Genomic DNA, 17,082 nt, shown 5'->3' with positions numbered 1-17,082 from the left:
GGAGCCCTGAGGCTTGCCCACATCAACTTTGACATTTTTTCTTGCCCTAAGCATTTCAAACCATTCATATACAAGTTTGCCATGTTCTGGTAAGAATCGAGAACACTACGACCATGTGCTACATCAACAGGAAAGGGGGACTGAAGTCTCTACGCATGCACATGTTTGGCACACAGGCTGTTGACGTGGTGCGACAAGCGCCTCTTGTCACTCACGGCCTGTCACGTCCGGGACTCCTGAATACAGGGACTGGGGTGCATTCCGTTACCACAACTGGTCCTTAGACGCAGAGGTGGCCCAGATATGGGACAGGTTCGGGGCACCCGAGGTGGACCAGAAAAAAAGTGTTGACTTTATCTCCCTGGCAGGATCACCAACCCTAGGCCTGGATGCCATGGAACAGGCACTGGCCCAAGGGTCTGCTCTACGCATTCACTCTATTGGACCTGATTCCTCCCTTTCTGGCCAGTGTGAGGACTCCAGCCTGGGGGTCCTGGAGGCAAGAAATATTTCCCCTCCTTTACGACCAGCCTTGGTGGCTCCTCCTATGGAGGGACCTGCTCACGCAGGCAGGGCACAAGATCTTCCACCCACATCCACAGGACCTGGGCCTCTGGGTCTGGCCCGTGAGGGGTCAAACCTGAACGCAGAGGGCCTGCCCCTGAATGTCGTCGCGATGATTCTGGGCGCCAGGGCCCTGTCGACTATAGACAACGGTACAGCATTGCTTGGAACATGTTTGAACGTTGGTGCTTGGCTAGACCTCATCGGGTGGTCCCGTTCCAGGCCTCGGTGGTGCACATTCTGACCTTCCTGCAGGAGATCCTGGATAGAGGCCTGGAAGGCCTCCGTTAAGGTCAACTTGGCAGCTATTTCGGCATACCACGTCGGCATAAAGCAAGACAGTGGGAGAACACCTACTGGTTCGACAGTTCAAGAGAGGCGTCAAGCGTGCCTTGTATTAATTAATGATACAATTTGTATAAACATGATCATAATGATTTTTTTAATTTGACTAAAAGTACATACAAGTTACATCCCTCGGACTTCAAAACTCCCGCAATTTGATATTGACCCTAATATAACTTGAAGATAACAGGTTTGGTGATATTTTTACGGTCTTTTTTTATGGGTGAGTTGTGTCTAAAATATTACTTTTTAACCTGATTTTGGCGGAGCTCATCAAACACACAACCTACTCCATGCTTGCTCGTTAGCGCCCCCTCTCAATATGTATAGTTTAATTGTCACCCCTTCACATACCATGCTCTCAATGCTTTTGTCTTCAGCATCCCTATTCTTCTCAGAGCCTTGTCCACACTGGCGATCAGCTTTTCACCAAAATGCCACAGCCTGGTGTCAATGTGCCGCTGCCCTTTGCAGATCTGCCCTTTGCAACTCCGGACATGAATAATCCGAGCCATATCTGGACGGACGACAAGAGTATTCCCGAGGTGTTTGACCACAAAGTGCACTGATGTCTCTTCCACCATCCTTGGCTGAACTATCATCTTGCTGTTGGCCCATTTCACCATTGGTTTGTTTATTCTATCGATGTGCTCCAGAATATTTATTCCTGGCACACCTTCCCACTGGGGAGGGCGGGAGGCTTTGACATGCTCAGTCGGAAATAAATCCATCTGGAATAGGAACACCCCTGCCTTCGGATCCTGCTTTTGGAGCTGGCTCATCAGAGCAGTCAGGTTGTCGTGGTGGTACGGTAGGATAATCTCGTCTATGTCGTGCAACAAGACATAGCGAGAGCTCTCCATATTTCGGTACATGCAGTCGTGGAGTGTCGCCATCTGGCCATAGTAGTGCAGGTCCCCCGGTCCGTCCACGCGATACCTCCATCCCCTCGACGGTGTGAGGTGTTTGTCTATGGGCCATGGAACCACCTCTACGAAGCCCTCCTGGCTGTAGCTATGCAGCAAGCGGTCGAGGTCCGGACCACAGCTGGTGTTGTAGACCACCACCCTGTCCACTCCCAGCACTCTGTACATCTCCAGGGACTGTGTGAACTGGAGCACGTTGTTGTAGCCTCCGTACAGGGTGGCGATGCACACCGTAAAGTCAACCTGGGGCGCCGTCACCTCCTCCGTAGCGCCCGTCTTCTTCCGGTTGCGTATGGGGAGGAAGCTCTCCTGCCGCGCTTCTCCGCCGCCCGGGTGAACCGAGAGGGTGACGTTCGTGGGATCGACGCAAGTCGTCGGGATCCGACACATGACAAACTTGGCCTCGAAGGGGAAACCAAAACCCATGTCTCCCTGTAAGCCAGCAGGGGTGCTGCCGTGGTCCGACAAATGCCCGCCACAGCGGAACACGCAGTGGAGAGGCACCATGGCGTCTTTCCGGAGTATGGCGATGATGCGCACGTCCCAGCCCTCCACCCTGTCGTCCATGTAGGCTGAAACCATGAGGTGCGGGGTGTCTCAGAGCGGGGTGATGCTCGCGGTGGAGGAGTGGGGGATCGTGGGGGATTCGTACGCAGCTGTGTAGTTAGCCATGACAATGACGATGACTACGGCCACAGTAGAGGGGAGGAAGAACCGCCGTCTTATCATAGCGCCGCAGTAGTACTAGTAACCCTTAACTTAAGACCTGAATGAAGTCAAGTTTGAAGTCAGATGAAAAATGTGCTTTGCCCTTTTAAATAGGGTCTGCTGAATGCTTGTCACCATGATGCTCATGAATGATCGTCGTCTCCATATGTGGAGTTCTGCGTTAGCACTAGATGTCTCTGTCTATATGTGGAGATCTAGGTCGGCCCGGGCCAAATATGGAGATTGTAACGTGGGTTAGTAAGACTAGAACGGTGCACGTTGGGCAGTTATGTATAGAATTCACACTGGCACATTTACTATGACATGTGTCAAGTGTGTCTAAGTGAAAGAAGAGACATTTTGTGTTGAACGAACCTGCCATCCAGATAAATGTATAGCAACAGAAACTAATGCGTACAGTGTTTTCCCTGGTTTTATTTCACACCTGCATGCTTTATATTGTGATTTGCTTTCTTTAATGCTTTCTGATATTGTGAACAATAAGAAACAAACATTGTAGAATTAACACAAAGTATTCATTATTTATACTGATTGATTATACAGTTGATTAGACAGACAAGCAATATTTATAGTGCTGGATCACATGGCAACGTACTGGCATGTCATGTGTGGTATGGTACAGAAACGAAGAGGTTTCTTTATAAACCAAGGTTTTGTAAGTAGAGTGAGCGAAATACTTCACTCTATGGGATGTTTCCCTTTGCGGAGCAAAAGGGCAGAAACTTCATTCATGAACTCCCACAGCGCATATTGCTCCTAAAATATGTGCCTGTGGGTTTAAGAGTGATGACGTAGATGCCCTGCTTCTCGAAGCATCTAGGCTGCGTCTACGTCACAGCGTGCTCATTCGAACACTTTTTCCTTCTGCCGGGCCAAGACAGAAGGGTGTTTCGAGTGAAGTATTTCGCTCACTATACTTACAAAACCTTGGTTTCTAAAGAAACCTCTTCGTTTTGTTAAGTATTCGTTCACGAAATACTTCACTCTATGGGACCTTATGATCTCCCGGGTCTTGAAATTAGTCAAGTGTGTTCAGGGCTATATGGTAACCTAATGAGGGCTGTGCAACCTCTGGTTGATAGCCCGGTCCCGGTGGAGAATGGTAGTAGCCTCGGACTGATATATACATTCTCAGTGTAGATGCTTCATGTAGGCCTGGTATATCCAGGGCATCTAGACTTATGTGATTACACATGGTTTAATGGCCTAATAGGTCCATTATGGTGCGGCAGCCCCCAACACTGCGTGCGCCACCGAGGGCGCTGCCACGTCTAGGTTATAGTATGTGGCAAATGTTGAGGGAGAGGACCAGCTCGCTGCGGTACAGACCTCTTGGATTGGGACACCCTTACAGAGTGCCCAGGATGCTGCCATACCTCTTGTGGAGTGAGCTCTCAGCGCTTGTGGGGGCTCCACTCCCTGACTAGTATAAGCCAGGCGGATGGTCTGCACTATCCAATTGGAGATGCTGACCGTTGTGACAGGCTTTCCTTTGGTCCTGGTACCCCAGGATACGAATAGTTGGTTCCCTATCCTGAAGGGAGCCGTCCTGTCCACGTATGCGCGTAAAGCTCTTACTGGACAGAGACAGTTTAACCTCCTGTCTTCGTTGGAAGCAAAAGGAGGGGGGTGGAAAGCCTGTAGGTCCACTGGAACGCACACAGAGAGAGATCGTTCTTTTGGGGATGAAGGCTGGGTTGGGTTTGATAGTGACCTTGGTTGACCTGTCATCGAACCTCATGCACTCTGGCGAGGCCGAGAGGGCGTGTAGGTCGCTGACCCTTTTAGCAGTTGTCAAGGCAACTAGGAGGGCTACCTTCAGTGTCAGGTTCTTCAAACTAACTGTCGTCAGTGGTTCGAAGGGATCCCTGGTTAAGGCCTCCAGGACTAGGGTTAGATCCCAGGAGGGGACCAGGGATCTGTTGACCCTGTGTTCCCTTCGTACGCCCTTAACGAACTGTCTAACTAGAGGGTGTTTCCATACCGTCTCGTTTTCAAACCCCACATGGCAGACTGAGATTGCTACCAAGTTATTTTTGACCGAGGAGAGACCTAGTCCCCTGTCTAGGAACTCTTGTAGGAAGGTCAAAATGTCCACTACTGACGCTTGGTAGGGGACCACTTGGGTAGGCCGTGTTGAGCACCACTGCTCAAAGACGCGCCATGCCGTATCGTAGCGCCCTTGTTGATGGAGCCCTTGCCCTCTGAATTGTGGCTATGACATTCGGAGGGAGGCCTACGTCGGACAACATCACCCTCTCACGGGCCAAACCCATAGGTCTAGGTCCTGGGGGCGAGGGTGAAAAATCTCCCGACCTGCTTGAGTGAGGAGATCCACTCGTAGAGGGATTTGCCACGGTTGGTCGTAGAGGAGGTGAGTTATTTCCGACCTCCAGACCCCCCAGGCTGGGGCTACTAGGAGCATTTTCAGACCCTGAGTCCTCACTCTGTCCAGAGTGGGGGGAATGAGGGTCAGTGGGGGAAATGCGTAGAGTAGGCCTTTGGGCCATCGGTGTGACAGGGCGTCTAGTCCCAGCGTCGATGGCCCCTCTATCGAGAAGAAGAGGGGGCACGTCGTGTTCCCTTCTGTGGCGAATAGGTCCACTTCGGGTGTCCCGTACTTGCTCCAGATCTGTGTGACTACCTGTGGGTGTAGAGACCAGTCTGAGTAGCGGAGAGGTCCTCTGGACAACAGGTCTGCTCCTGTGTTCAGAATGCCGGGGACGTGACATGCTGTGATGGACAGAAGCCGAGAGTCGCTCCATAGAATGAGCTCTCGAGCTAACTGATGAAGACGGGGGGACCTGAGACCGCCTTGTTTGTTTATGTAACACATCGTCGTTGTGTTGTCTGTTCTCACCAGCACGTGACAACCCTGTATGAGCGGTTCGAATTGCCTCAGAGCGAGGAAAACCGCCATCAGTTCCAAATAGTTGATGTGGGAGGAGCGTAGGTGCTCTGACCACACCCCCGGCCCCTGGTTGTGGCACCCTCCAGCGTGGCTCCCCAGCCTGTCATGCTTGCGTCTGTGGTGACCACTTTCCTGATCAGAGGTCTCCCCATGGGGACTCCTTCTGAAAGGATCCGTCTGTTTATCCACCATTGTAGGGCTAGTATGCAGTGTGACGTCACTTCTACCCGTTGGTGGCGACGGTACATAGGTACACGCAGAGAGTTCATCCATTGCTGGAATGGTCTCATGTGTAGCCTGGCCAGGCGGATTAAATGGATTGAGGAAGCCATTAGCCCCGCCATCCTGAGACATACGTGGAAAGGAATCGAGCGTCCTTTCTTGAAAGACGTTGCAGATTGTATCATTGCGTCTATTCTCTCTCGACTCAGGCGAGCTCTGTAAGAGACTGAGTCTAGCGTTATACCGATGAAGTCTATTGACTGTGTCGGCGTTAACATGCTCTTCTCGTAATTGATTTGAAATCCGAGAGAGCGGAGGTGGCTGAGCACTATGTGTGTGTGTGACAGCGCCTCTTGTTGAGAGTCTGCAGATAGGATCCAATCGTCTATGTAGGTTGCTAGACGAAGACCCTGTTGTCGCAGTGGGGCTATCGCCGCTGCTGTACATTTCACAAAGACTCTCGGACTCAGGGACATTCCGAAGGGAACATATATGATTTAATTCGTTGGAAATGCAGGCTTGAACAATGACGTCTCCAGCTGGAGAGGGAGGTGTGAGTGAAGATCTTTAGACGAGTGGGGGAGGTTTGGCCGAAAAAGCCAGACCTAGTAGGTATATCTATGCCTAAAATCATATTTACAAAACGTTTCAGATGGAGAAAAAAAACAGAGATGATTTCAATCTAATATTTAGACAAAGTCATGCAAGGGGAACTTTCTCTGGACTTCATGGGCTAAGAAAATCAACTTTAAAATCTCAAAATCAGTCAGAACGGCTGCTCCCACGTGCTAGTGTTAAAGCAAAAAGCACAGTACTGTAGTACTGTATACATGTAGGCTATAGTCGTTACATGACCTGATGAAGATCAAATAGATCGAAACGTTGTAGGAGGCATTTTCAATAAATCAAATCAAATCAAATGTATTTATATAGCACATTTAAAAACAACTCTCATTGTACCAAAGTGCTTCACAAATGCATTTTCCTGAAAACCACGTTTGTCTTTTATAATATTTATTTATTTAATATTTAAAACAGTGTTTTTATTTACTGTACAGTTAGAATAGTAAATTAACTGCGGAGAACTATAAGAACATGTCATGAGTGTCAACTATGTTACTCTTAGTCCACTAAGTTACCTATAGGCTACAAGGGTAACATAGTTGACAGTAACATGGCTGCCTATCACCAAACACCACATGGCATTTTTACAGAAAGATTCTTCTAAATATTAGATCCACGTTTGAGAAAAGTTGAAATTGAAAGTTATTTATACCAATATTGTAGTAACACTGTTGACATGCGATAAATCCTAAGTTACATCCCTCGGACTTCAAAACTCCCGCAATTTGATATTGACCCATATACAGTACAAGCCATAGATACAAACTCATCAAGTTTTCCTGAATTATCATCTAGCATCCGGTTGGTGATCTTCAAAACAAAAGTGCACCGAATAACGTATTTAATAAATATCACTGAATAACATTTGAGTAAAAAACAAAAACTCTTATTTTGAAGTCCGTCCACAAGAAGTGAAACGCATACCTCGGCATGACTCGACGAGCGTGCTGAAACGATGTAACTTGACGGATCGCTGTGGTGGTGGAGCGGTGAAGAGACTAGAGAGAACTAAGGGGGGCGCTCGAGACACGTCTGTGAGCAAATCAACGCTTCAAGGGAAGGCACACATTACAAAGCGGTGAGTAACTAATTGCGCCGACAACCCGCTGCGTCTTTATCGTAGCCTACTCCAGTAGGCCTGCAAACAGCAGGGACGCAGAATATATGTTCATGATGGACTCGTACGTGTTGCCTTCAATGAATGCGGGTAGGTACAGTCGCACAAGCAGACAGTCCGCCATTCCCACATATATTTAACTATAAACATCCTTTTCATGTTCTGTGCAAGGAGGGATTTTCTTTTTTTTGCAGAGTAGTATATCCCTGTCTCAAGTTCAAGTGCAGGCTTTTATATATACCTTGCAGCGGGAATAGCATGTTCTGCGCGCAGGCGGATAGGTGTGCTGTGTGTGCAGGCATCAATGATATACGTGATAGGCGTTGTGCAAATTATTAAACCATATTCTGCAAAATATTTGGCATCCCCTCCATTTATAGAAAGGCATGTCAGAAAATTGCTTTGTTGTTGTGATAGCAATTGTGTTCATTTAGGAATGTATTGTATCTTTAATAATGCACCAAATACGTAACAGATTTTTTTCACTGGTAATATATCAAAGGCATACTTTTGAGTGCAGTAGAGGCTGCATCCGTTATTATTATCACCCCCTTCTCTCTCACAGTGTCTCTCTCGCTCATCTCTCTCACGCCCCCTCATTCACTCCTCTCTTGTCACCCAAGAAGCTGCTGCTTATTAGCCAAGAGCAGATCAAGGCCATCATGTCGACACCGGACCCTCCCATGGGAGGAACTCCGAGACCGGGTCCTTCACCCGGTCGGGGGCCCTCCCCTGGTGCCATGTTGGGCCCTAGTCCTGGCCCTTCTTCTACAGGGTCCTCTCACAGTATGATGGGTCCTAGCCCTGGGCCCCCATCATCTGGAGGACACTCCCAGCCGGGACCCTCTGGATACAGCCAAGATAACATGCACCCGCTGCACAAAGTAAGGACAATCCTCCCATGAATTACATTCCCTCTGAAGCCTTTAGTTTTCATATAGTGGTCTGTTGACACACCTGCACTATCATTCCTCCTGTAACAGCTTGCTTTGGGGGATTCAGTAATTCAAATTACATCTTGATATGAGAAATGCAGTAAATCCTGGAAGCATTATTATGCAAGCGCACGGCCATCAAATGTGGTGTGACTTACAGGTGTTGACACTATAGGGTTGGGTTGCTCACCTGCCCGTGGCAGGTAAATTAAACTTTCGGGCAGATGGAGTTTGCTTTCAGGTTACCCAACCGGACATGGCGGACAAGTGCTCGTTTGAGAGGGGACGCAACCATCTAAACCCAACACGAGATATCTGTCTAAACACCTGAACGTGGCCAGAGCGATTATCTTCTGGTCTGTGGAATGTAAAATAAGAGCACTGTTGAGCAATGTGCCGTTGCTACACACTGTTGCTACACATAAAATAGCAAGTGTGAACCCATAGTCATATTCATAGCTATATAGGTATTTGGCATAAATTGTGGTATGACATTTTTTTATCGCACCCCTAGAAAGTAAAAAAAAGTGTTAAATTGAAGAATGGTAATTCAAATTTGACCTATCGATTTATAATGGACTGTTTAATTTTCAGGCAAGTGGGCAAGACCTGCGGGCATGCAAGTAGTCAACCCCTGGACTACCAAATGCAAATTTTGAACATGTTGTTGCACAGTATCTATGCATTCAGATTGCACTACACATCACATGTTTTCCTTTTCCCGTATAGCCCATGGAGAGCATGCATGAGAAGAGTATGAGTGAGGAGGGGCGGTTCAGCCAGATGAAAGGCCTGTCCATGAGGCAGGGTGCACATAGTGGGATGGGTCCCCCACCCAGCCCTCTTGATCAACACTCACAAGGTAGACGTTTGGTGGTTTGGTGGGTCACCTAAAACAAATTCCAGCATTGTGAAAGACTAAAACAAAATAATATATGTACAGTGAAGTGATGTCATGATGAACATATTGGCTGTGGCTTTGGTTGCTCATAGGGTGTGTGTGCCTCTACTGTTTTCACACCCTTGCACAATGTTCAGTAATAGACATAATAAAGGCTATGCGCATGACACCATCGTAGCCGGAAGTTATGCAGGAACGCCTACGGAGTGGCAAAAAACTACTTTCTGGGCTTGACAGCCCATACATCCAAACAGAAAAGTCCTATCTGGTTGTATTAAACAAGTATTTGTTTCATAAAAAGCCACCATAGTCCATAGACATGTTATGAGCTACTTTCTGTCAAGAACTGCAATAACGCAACATCCTGCTGCCTCCTGCATTATGTGCATTATGTGCTTTAATGATTGATGAATGGTTCACTTCTTAGTGAATCTAAACATAATTAGATTCTAAACATAATATGTTTAGATTCACTAAGAACCATTCATACATATTACTGTATGTATCCTCAATGTCAAACCAACCATATCATTCTATGCTTACTCCAACCATGCAGAAAGAGTAGCTAAGACAGACTCGGTGTGTGTAGCAATGTCATTGTTTTATTATCATATTGTGACATGTGTGAACATGTACATACATACAGTATGGTAAAGAATGCAGTGGCATTGCCACCATCAGTGTGTGGGAAGAACACCAACTCCTCTGGTTATAAAGTCGGATTTGGTTTTAATCCAAGGATGATCTGTTAGTTGTCTGAGTGAGTGTCTGTATGGGTGGAGTTCACCTCTGTCTGTCTGTCTGTCTGTCTGTCTGACTCCAGGTTACCACTCTCCATTGGGTGGAGGTTCTGACCACTCCAGCCCTGTCCCATCAAATGGTCCGCCCTCTGGGCCCCTAATGCCATCTTCTTCCTCGTCCTCCTCATCCTCCTCTTCCTCTGGGGGGCCTGGCCCTGGCACGACGCCTCTCGATGGCTCCAGTGGAGACCCGCAGGCTCTGGGGGGTCCCGCCGTGAACCGACCCGGTCCTGCAGGCAGCGCTGGGCCCGGCCCCGGCCCTGGGCCCGGGCCCGGTCTTGGGTCTCAGGGCGGCGGTCCCAGCAGCCTCGTAACGAGCCTTGGATCCGGTGGCCCTGGCGGCCCCGGAGGTCCCACCCCGTTCAACCAGAACCAGCTCCACCAGCTCAGGGCCCAGATCATGGCCTACAAGATGCTGGCCCGTGGGCAGCCCCTTCCGGACCACCTCCAGATGGCCGTCCAGGGCAAGAGGCCCATGCCTGGCATGCAGCAGCAGCCCATGCCCAGCTTGGCTCCTGGAGCCGCGGGCGCAGTGGGAGGGCCAGCAGGACCAGGTCCGATGGGCCCGGGCTACAGCAGAACCCACGGTGAGGAGGACATTAAGCCAGAGTTATACCAACCTAAGCTTGGCTATTTTAGGTGTGCGACACCCACCTACAACTAAAGTATATATCAGCCGTTGGAGGAATTAGACAGGGTGGAAGGGTTTCCTTCCCAGAGTATGATGTAAGAACAAAATGGCCATTGTGTAATGATGGTTCTGTTTCATATGTAGGGATGATGGGTCCCAACCTGCCTCCGCCTGGCCCAGCAGGAGTTCCAACGGGGATGCAGGGACAGAACCACAATGGACCACCAAAGTCCTGGCCTGAGGGTATGTGCTTTCCGTTTTGCAAAGATGTATTTGTCTGTATATAGCATCCGGTACAAATTCATTGAAATACTTTGTCGGTTTCCGTTCTGTAGGTCCCATGATAAATGCCGCCGCCCCGTCCAACACGCCCCAGAAGCTGATCCCCCCTCAGCCCACCGGGCGCCCCTCTCCCGCTCCCCTCTCGGGGCCCCCCGCAGCCTCCCCGGTGATACCTCTGCACACCCAGTCCCCCGGCCAGCCTGCGCAGCCCGTGCCCATGATGCCTCACCACGTCAAGCAGAACCGGATCACCCCCATTCAGAAACCGTGCGGTCTGGACCCGGTGGAGATCCTACAGGAGAGGGAGTACAGGTACTGAGAGAAACACTGAGCATTTGTTCGTCCATGTCAATCGATTGATCACGCATCATTCATGGCAATGAAAACTCTAATGTTTTCATTGTAAATGTATCCACATGAACCCTAGCATCCCTATTCTGGGCATGTCATTTGGCAATAATATACTACAAGTTGTCAAGTTCTCTCAGCAAAGAGATTTGGCGTAGAGGGACAATAGGAGGGGGCGAAGTAGGGATCCCTGGGGCGCCCCGGTCAGTGAACTAGACACTCTAGGACAGGTGGTTAAAGCTAGCTCTCATACAAAGATGGGATGGTGTTTTAACATGGACATTCAAGTATAACTAGTCTGTGGCTGTCCCGTGGCTCTCTCAGGTTGCAGTCTCGTATCGGCCATCGTATTGCTGAACTGGAGAACCTGCCGGGGTCTCTGGCTGGTGACCTGCGCACTAAAGCAACAATCGAGCTCAAAGCCCTCCGACTGCTCAACTTCCAGAGACAGGTACTGTAAGGCACACCATCACACCGTTGTAGATCAGTTATTTTGGCCATGCGACATGGTCGTATGACGGAGCATGGAATTCCTCCCACTACACCGGCCGGCTTTGACAGCTCAGCTGTGTTAATTGGTGAGACGGAGCCTCTGTAATAGAGCGCTGCTACTTTGAATCAACATAGACTATTTAATGACTCGGTCAAATGAACTCTTCTATTTACAGGGAAAGTTGGAAACCGACAGCCAGGAATAGCAAAACATTATTTTTATTTTAATATTTCATTGCTTTGTTTGGTTGGTAACTGACAATGTTGTATAATCACAATATTACACAGGGTGTGCTTTACCTACATTATTGGCACTTCAGTGATGCTTGCGGAACTCACATCACATCACCACATTTAACTACATCAACTTTTAAGATTTTTGTCACATCAAACGTTTACAGGTGTAAAGGAGTGGGTGAAAGTATGTACGTGCCTGCATGTGCCTTCCTGCAGCTGCGCCAAGACGTGGTGGTGTGCATGCGTCGTGACACGGCTCTGGAGACCGCCTTGGATTCAAAGGCCTACAAGCGCAGTAAGCGCCAGTCCTTAAGAGAGGCCCGAATCACAGAGAAACTGGAGAAGCAGCAGAAGATTGAACAAGAGCGCAAACGCAGACAGAAACATCAGGTGAGCAAAATTGCTGTGCACTTGCAAGTTAACGGAAAAATTCAAAGTACACTTCTGAGGGACGAGAGACCATGAAGTGCTCTCTTCCTACTCTCCCCTCTATAGGAGGGTATGCGTGTGACATCATCGTACCTGGAAGTTATGCGGGAACACCCACTGAGTGGCAAAACACTACTTTCTGGCCTTGACAGCCCATTTATCCAAACAGGAAAGTCCTGTCTGATTGCATTAAACAATGTTAAACTCACCAACATTGCAGCTGTACGAAAAGCTTGAATTATCCTCTTTCTATCTGCAAGTTTTTGTTTCATAAAAATCCACCATAGAAACGTTATGAGCTACTTTCTGTCAAGAAACATTTAGCTGCCTCCTGCATTATGTTCCAACGAGCGCTTCCAAACTCCAACGCTCCATGCTGCTCAATGTTTTGCCACTCAGTCTAGATGAGGGGCGCGTGTCCTGATGGCAAAAGCATGCCTGTTCATACTCTCTATTGCTCTCACTCTTTATTTCAGGAGTATCTCAACTTCATTCTTGCGCATGCCAAAGACTTCAAGGAGTACCACCGCTCCATCACAGGCAAGATTCAGAAACTGACCAAATCCGTGGCCACGTACCATGCCAACACAGAGCGTGAGCAGAAGAAGGAGAATGAACGCATTGAGAAGGAGAGGATGAGGAGACTCATGGTAAGGGAAGAACTTTGAGCTTTAAGCTATTACACGCTGCGTAACTACTGTAGGTACAACCAGTAAGACACCTGAGGGCAAGAAGCGAGCACTGGCCATATATGGAGCGTGTCTTGAGTGTACACTGTACAGGGTGCGATGAGGTCAGATCAACATATGTATGTATGTCAGAACAGGTCAGCTCCATATATGGAGATCTAAGGGTGGCAGCGGTGTCTTGAATGTACAGGGTTTGATGAGGGCCCAGGTAGGGCCGGGCCTTAATTTTTGCCAGGATGACGGCAGACTGCTGGGAGAGTGCTGTCGCTTTGGCATGGGTTCAACTTTGACCAAGAGATGCACAATGAAAAACAGGTATGGACAAGGGTTCATGGCCATGGCCATTTATACATGTAATTTTGTCATCTGAAATGCTCAATTTTGGTGTGAAAAAGAACCACTGAATTGTACGTGGCTTTGTGTGTTCCCACTAGGCTGAGGATGAGGAGGGCTACCGTAAGCTGATCGACCAGAAGAAGGACAAGCGTCTGGCCTACCTGCTGCAGCAGACCGACGAGTACGTGGCCAACCTCACAGAGCTGGTCCGAGCGCACAAGGCCGTGCAGGCTCTCAAGGAGAAGAAGAAGAAGAAGAAGAAAAAGAAGAAGGTACGGGCGGGAGAGAGAATACTTTGTTGTGTGTGGGCTTTGTTTAAAGTGAGAGGTGTGGATTGCTTTTACAGTTATGTAGTGCCGAGTTGACCAATGCCAGGGGCCTTGGTCCGACCTTGACCACCACAATTTAAGGTTTAATTGGTGATTAATCGGTTAAAACATTAGTAAAGTTTCCTTTTAAGAACATATTACGCAAACATACTTACATAAAAATATACTTTAAAAGTTATATTATTTGAAAAGAACATTTTTGAACAACAAGCAAACAAGTAAATATTATATACACATACAGTACAAATTTGAAAAGGTCGGATGCATAAATTGCTGATTTCGTCAAAAAATTGCCTACTCGGGAACGATGCAAGTTGGGAATGTATGGCCCACCCGTTTATGCCAGTGGTCTTCAACCCTTTTCATATCAATGTCCATTATTCATTTGTCATTTGAGCCATGGATCACCATTTGATGAGATTTAGCCTCTCAGACCCCAAACTTTGAATATGGTGCTGTCATTGGATAAGATTTTGTCCACAATTCCATGCTGTATTGATGTTGGTACCACAGGAGAGACAACAGGCAAACATTGATCAAAATAACAATTTGTCTATGCTCTAATTGTGTAGACTTCTTGTAAATTATGTAATGCAGATAATTTAACTCTTGAGAGCGTAAAATGTTATGCTCTCAAGAGTTAAATATCTATAAGGGTCCATTTGGTTACCAACTCTCCATCATTTAGCTGGAGACCACCTGGAACCCCCTCAAGGACCACTGGTTGTCTCCGGACCACTGGTTGAAAATCACTGACTACTGGTTTATGCAATAAAGTTGTACTTGTCAGAGTAGCCCACTAGGGCTGAAACCAACACACGCTGTGTTGTTACTGTACGTCTTCCTGGGTCACCACTTAGTCACCTGGTCTGGTCAAATCAATATATGGGTCGAACTCTACATGTAAGAGAGTGTGTAACGGTAATACATGTTATGCCTTACATTATATTGCCATACCACTGGCATACTGTTTAGTTATGTCTCCGTTTGCCAATTTAAGTTTTTTATTCTGACATTCTATGATGTGTTATCTGAATTGTGAATTAATTTGGGCTGCATTTTATGTATGAAAGGTGGTATACAATTACAGTTGCTATTATTATAATTTTTGTGTCCAGCAGCTGGAGAATGTTGAGGGCCAGCCTCCTGCACTGGGGCCTGATGGAGAGGTGAGTAAATACCATAGTAGTCTAGTCATAGTACAACCTACAAACATCTCTCTGCCTGGGGACCATTTAGTCACATCTGTACACTCTGAGAGTACATTGGTCCTATATTGAAAGGAGGCTTGATTGTCTATTATGTTGCCTTCTTCTTTCAAATAAAGCACAGCCGTTTCATTGGGTTGCTGGTGAATTCTGAACAGCTTCAGTGTCCCAACTGACCACGAATGACTCCACTACTAGTATCTCTTACTACTACTAGAATTAAGTAAGAGATACTGTACATTCATGCCGTGTCAAATGACACGGCATTTACTGTAAATGTAATTGGTTACTTGTTGCATTTAAATGAGCCCTGTGGCTCAAACTGTTTGTAAGTTAGCTTTGTCTCTTTCTGTCTACAAACTCCATTCAAATAGTATCAAGATACATATATGTATATTTTCATGTCACCTCAATTTAAACTGGGGTGGGGTCAGCTGTTCTATTAATTTTTGAGTATTCATACAATTATTTATATAATGTGGAACTGTGATCACAGCAATTGAGTTACAATATACTACAACAGCTAACTGTACTTTTTCATGATTATTCCTTCTTTTGTTATTTTCCTAGATGTACTGTATATCATTATGTTTAATTAATACTATTACTACGACTACTTAGCCTCACATAGCCAGACTTATCTTTGCAATGCAAATTGCCCTGAGACTACTACTACTACTACTGTTGTCGTTCTTATTAATCATTTTGCTACAATGTCCGAGGAACCACAACAGTTTTATTTAAATCTTATCTCAACAAACACCTTGAACCTTGAACAATTATACTGTATAAGTGTATATTGTCCAAAGATGGAGATGAAGGCATCAGCCAAGTGAGGCTATCTGCTCACTTGGCTAATGATTACAATCTGACTCGAGCTCAGCCTAAGAGTATATTAATCACATGGTCTTCTTTGACCATAGCCTTGTGTTGTGTTGTGTCCTTCCAGCCTCTGGATGAGAGCAGCCAGATGAGTGACCTGCCGGTGAAGGTCATCCACGTGGACAGTGGTAACATTCTGTCAGGACTGGACGCTCCCAAAGCTGGACAGCTGGACACCTGGCTGGAGATGAACCCTGGGTGAGACACATTGTCACATGGTCTTAAATTATGTTTTCATTTAACCACTTTCAATCTAACACCCCGATCTACTAGAAAAGTATGCTTAAATTTGGGTCATGACCGAAAACCAAGCTCGCAGATACAAGCGGACAACGGTGGCTGTCATCAGTGAGAAGCTCAGTCATCTGTGAGAGACTCGGAGTAGAGCTGCTGTCCCTTTATGTAGAAAGGAGCCAGCTGAGGTGGCTTCAGGCACAGAGTAAGTAGGATGCCTCCTTGGCAGCTCCCTGTGGAGGTTTTTCAGCCACAGGGCAGACCGAGGACCAGGTGGGGGGGATTATATTATATATCCAAGTCCACACCGGCCTCAAAACGCCTCAGGAATCACCCAGTTCTGACTGGGTGGTGTAGCCAGGGAAAGGGAAGTCTGGTCTGGTATTCTTTGCTGGAACTGCTACCTCCCGATAACCGGACAAAGATGGATATTGTTTAATGTATGTTTTTTGGGGTATGTTTTTTTCCTGTCCGCTGAAGACGGCCCTTAACACTTTTGATTATGTACACATACACTATCCCTTCGTGTGTGTGTGTGTGTGTGTGTGTGTGTGTGTGTGTGTGTGTGTAGCTATGAGGTGGCTCCTCGTTCAGACAGTGAAGACAGTGAGGAGGAGGAAGATGTGAGTTGTGTTTTTGTTGTTTGTCTCAAGCACCTTTGCATCTCAATCTCCCATTCCCTGCTCCATCGCCTGCTTTCAGTTGTCTGCTGGTGTCACACAAGCTGTGTGGTCGTTTAAGACAATTAGGAACCAAATGGACCCTTACGGGTCTGTAACTCTGCGATGGACCCTAACGACCTTAAAGGGGTCCATTTGTTTCCATTTGTACACTCTCAGAGTTAAATTTACTTTGATTTTACAATATCTATTGGGGTCCCAGAGATAGAAATGCCATTAAATAGGGGGCCG

At 47.2% G+C, this 17,082-nt stretch overlaps 2 protein-coding genes across 11 annotated transcripts in view; one reads left to right on the top strand and one right to left on the bottom strand.

Moving 5' to 3' along the window:
- Window positions 1-1,247: 1,247 nt before the first annotated feature.
- LOC310858375 (glycosyltransferase family 92 protein F13G3.3-like) lies at window positions 1,248-2,417 on the bottom strand (the record flags this gene model as incomplete). Its single annotated transcript, XM_083764484.1, has 1 exon — window positions 1,248-2,417. One exon carries the CDS (start codon window positions 2,415-2,417, stop codon window positions 1,248-1,250), a length of 1,170 nt encoding a protein of 389 aa, XP_083620610.1.
- A 5,683-nt stretch (window positions 2,418-8,100) lies between these two features.
- Window positions 8,101-17,082, top strand: part of smarca4b (SWI/SNF related BAF chromatin remodeling complex subunit ATPase 4b) — a gene marked incomplete at its 5' end in the record, with an annotated part of 30,123 nt that continues 21,141 nt past the window's right edge. For 6 of the 10 annotated variants that reach the window (XM_083764943.1, XM_083764941.1, XM_083764940.1 and 3 more), the window contains 12 exons: window positions 8,101-8,322; window positions 9,103-9,235; window positions 10,098-10,661; window positions 10,850-10,948; window positions 11,041-11,299; window positions 11,660-11,786; window positions 12,281-12,454; window positions 12,970-13,143; window positions 13,617-13,790; window positions 14,966-15,016; window positions 16,005-16,135; window positions 16,743-16,794. In XM_083764943.1, the coding sequence (XP_083621069.1) occupies window positions 8,101-8,322; window positions 9,103-9,235; window positions 10,098-10,661; window positions 10,850-10,948; window positions 11,041-11,299; window positions 11,660-11,786; window positions 12,281-12,454; window positions 12,970-13,143; window positions 13,617-13,790; window positions 14,966-15,016; window positions 16,005-16,135; window positions 16,743-16,794 (2,160 nt within the window). Of the gene's footprint in view, window positions 8,323-8,560; window positions 8,730-9,102; window positions 9,236-10,097; window positions 10,662-10,849; window positions 10,949-11,040; window positions 11,300-11,659; window positions 11,787-12,280; window positions 12,455-12,969; window positions 13,144-13,616; window positions 13,791-14,965; window positions 15,017-16,004; window positions 16,136-16,742; window positions 16,795-17,082 lie in introns of those variants that run through there. The other 4 variants (XM_083764937.1, XM_083764936.1, XM_083764938.1 and 1 more) reach the window with 2 other exon arrangements.

This window comes from Protomyctophum parallelum (genome assembly GCF_964188405.1).
Source record: "Protomyctophum parallelum genome assembly, chromosome: 5".
In the NCBI taxonomy this organism is placed as follows: Eukaryota; Metazoa; Chordata; class Actinopteri; order Myctophiformes; family Myctophidae; genus Protomyctophum; species Protomyctophum parallelum.
This window is presented reverse-complemented; position numbering and strand designations above follow the sequence as displayed.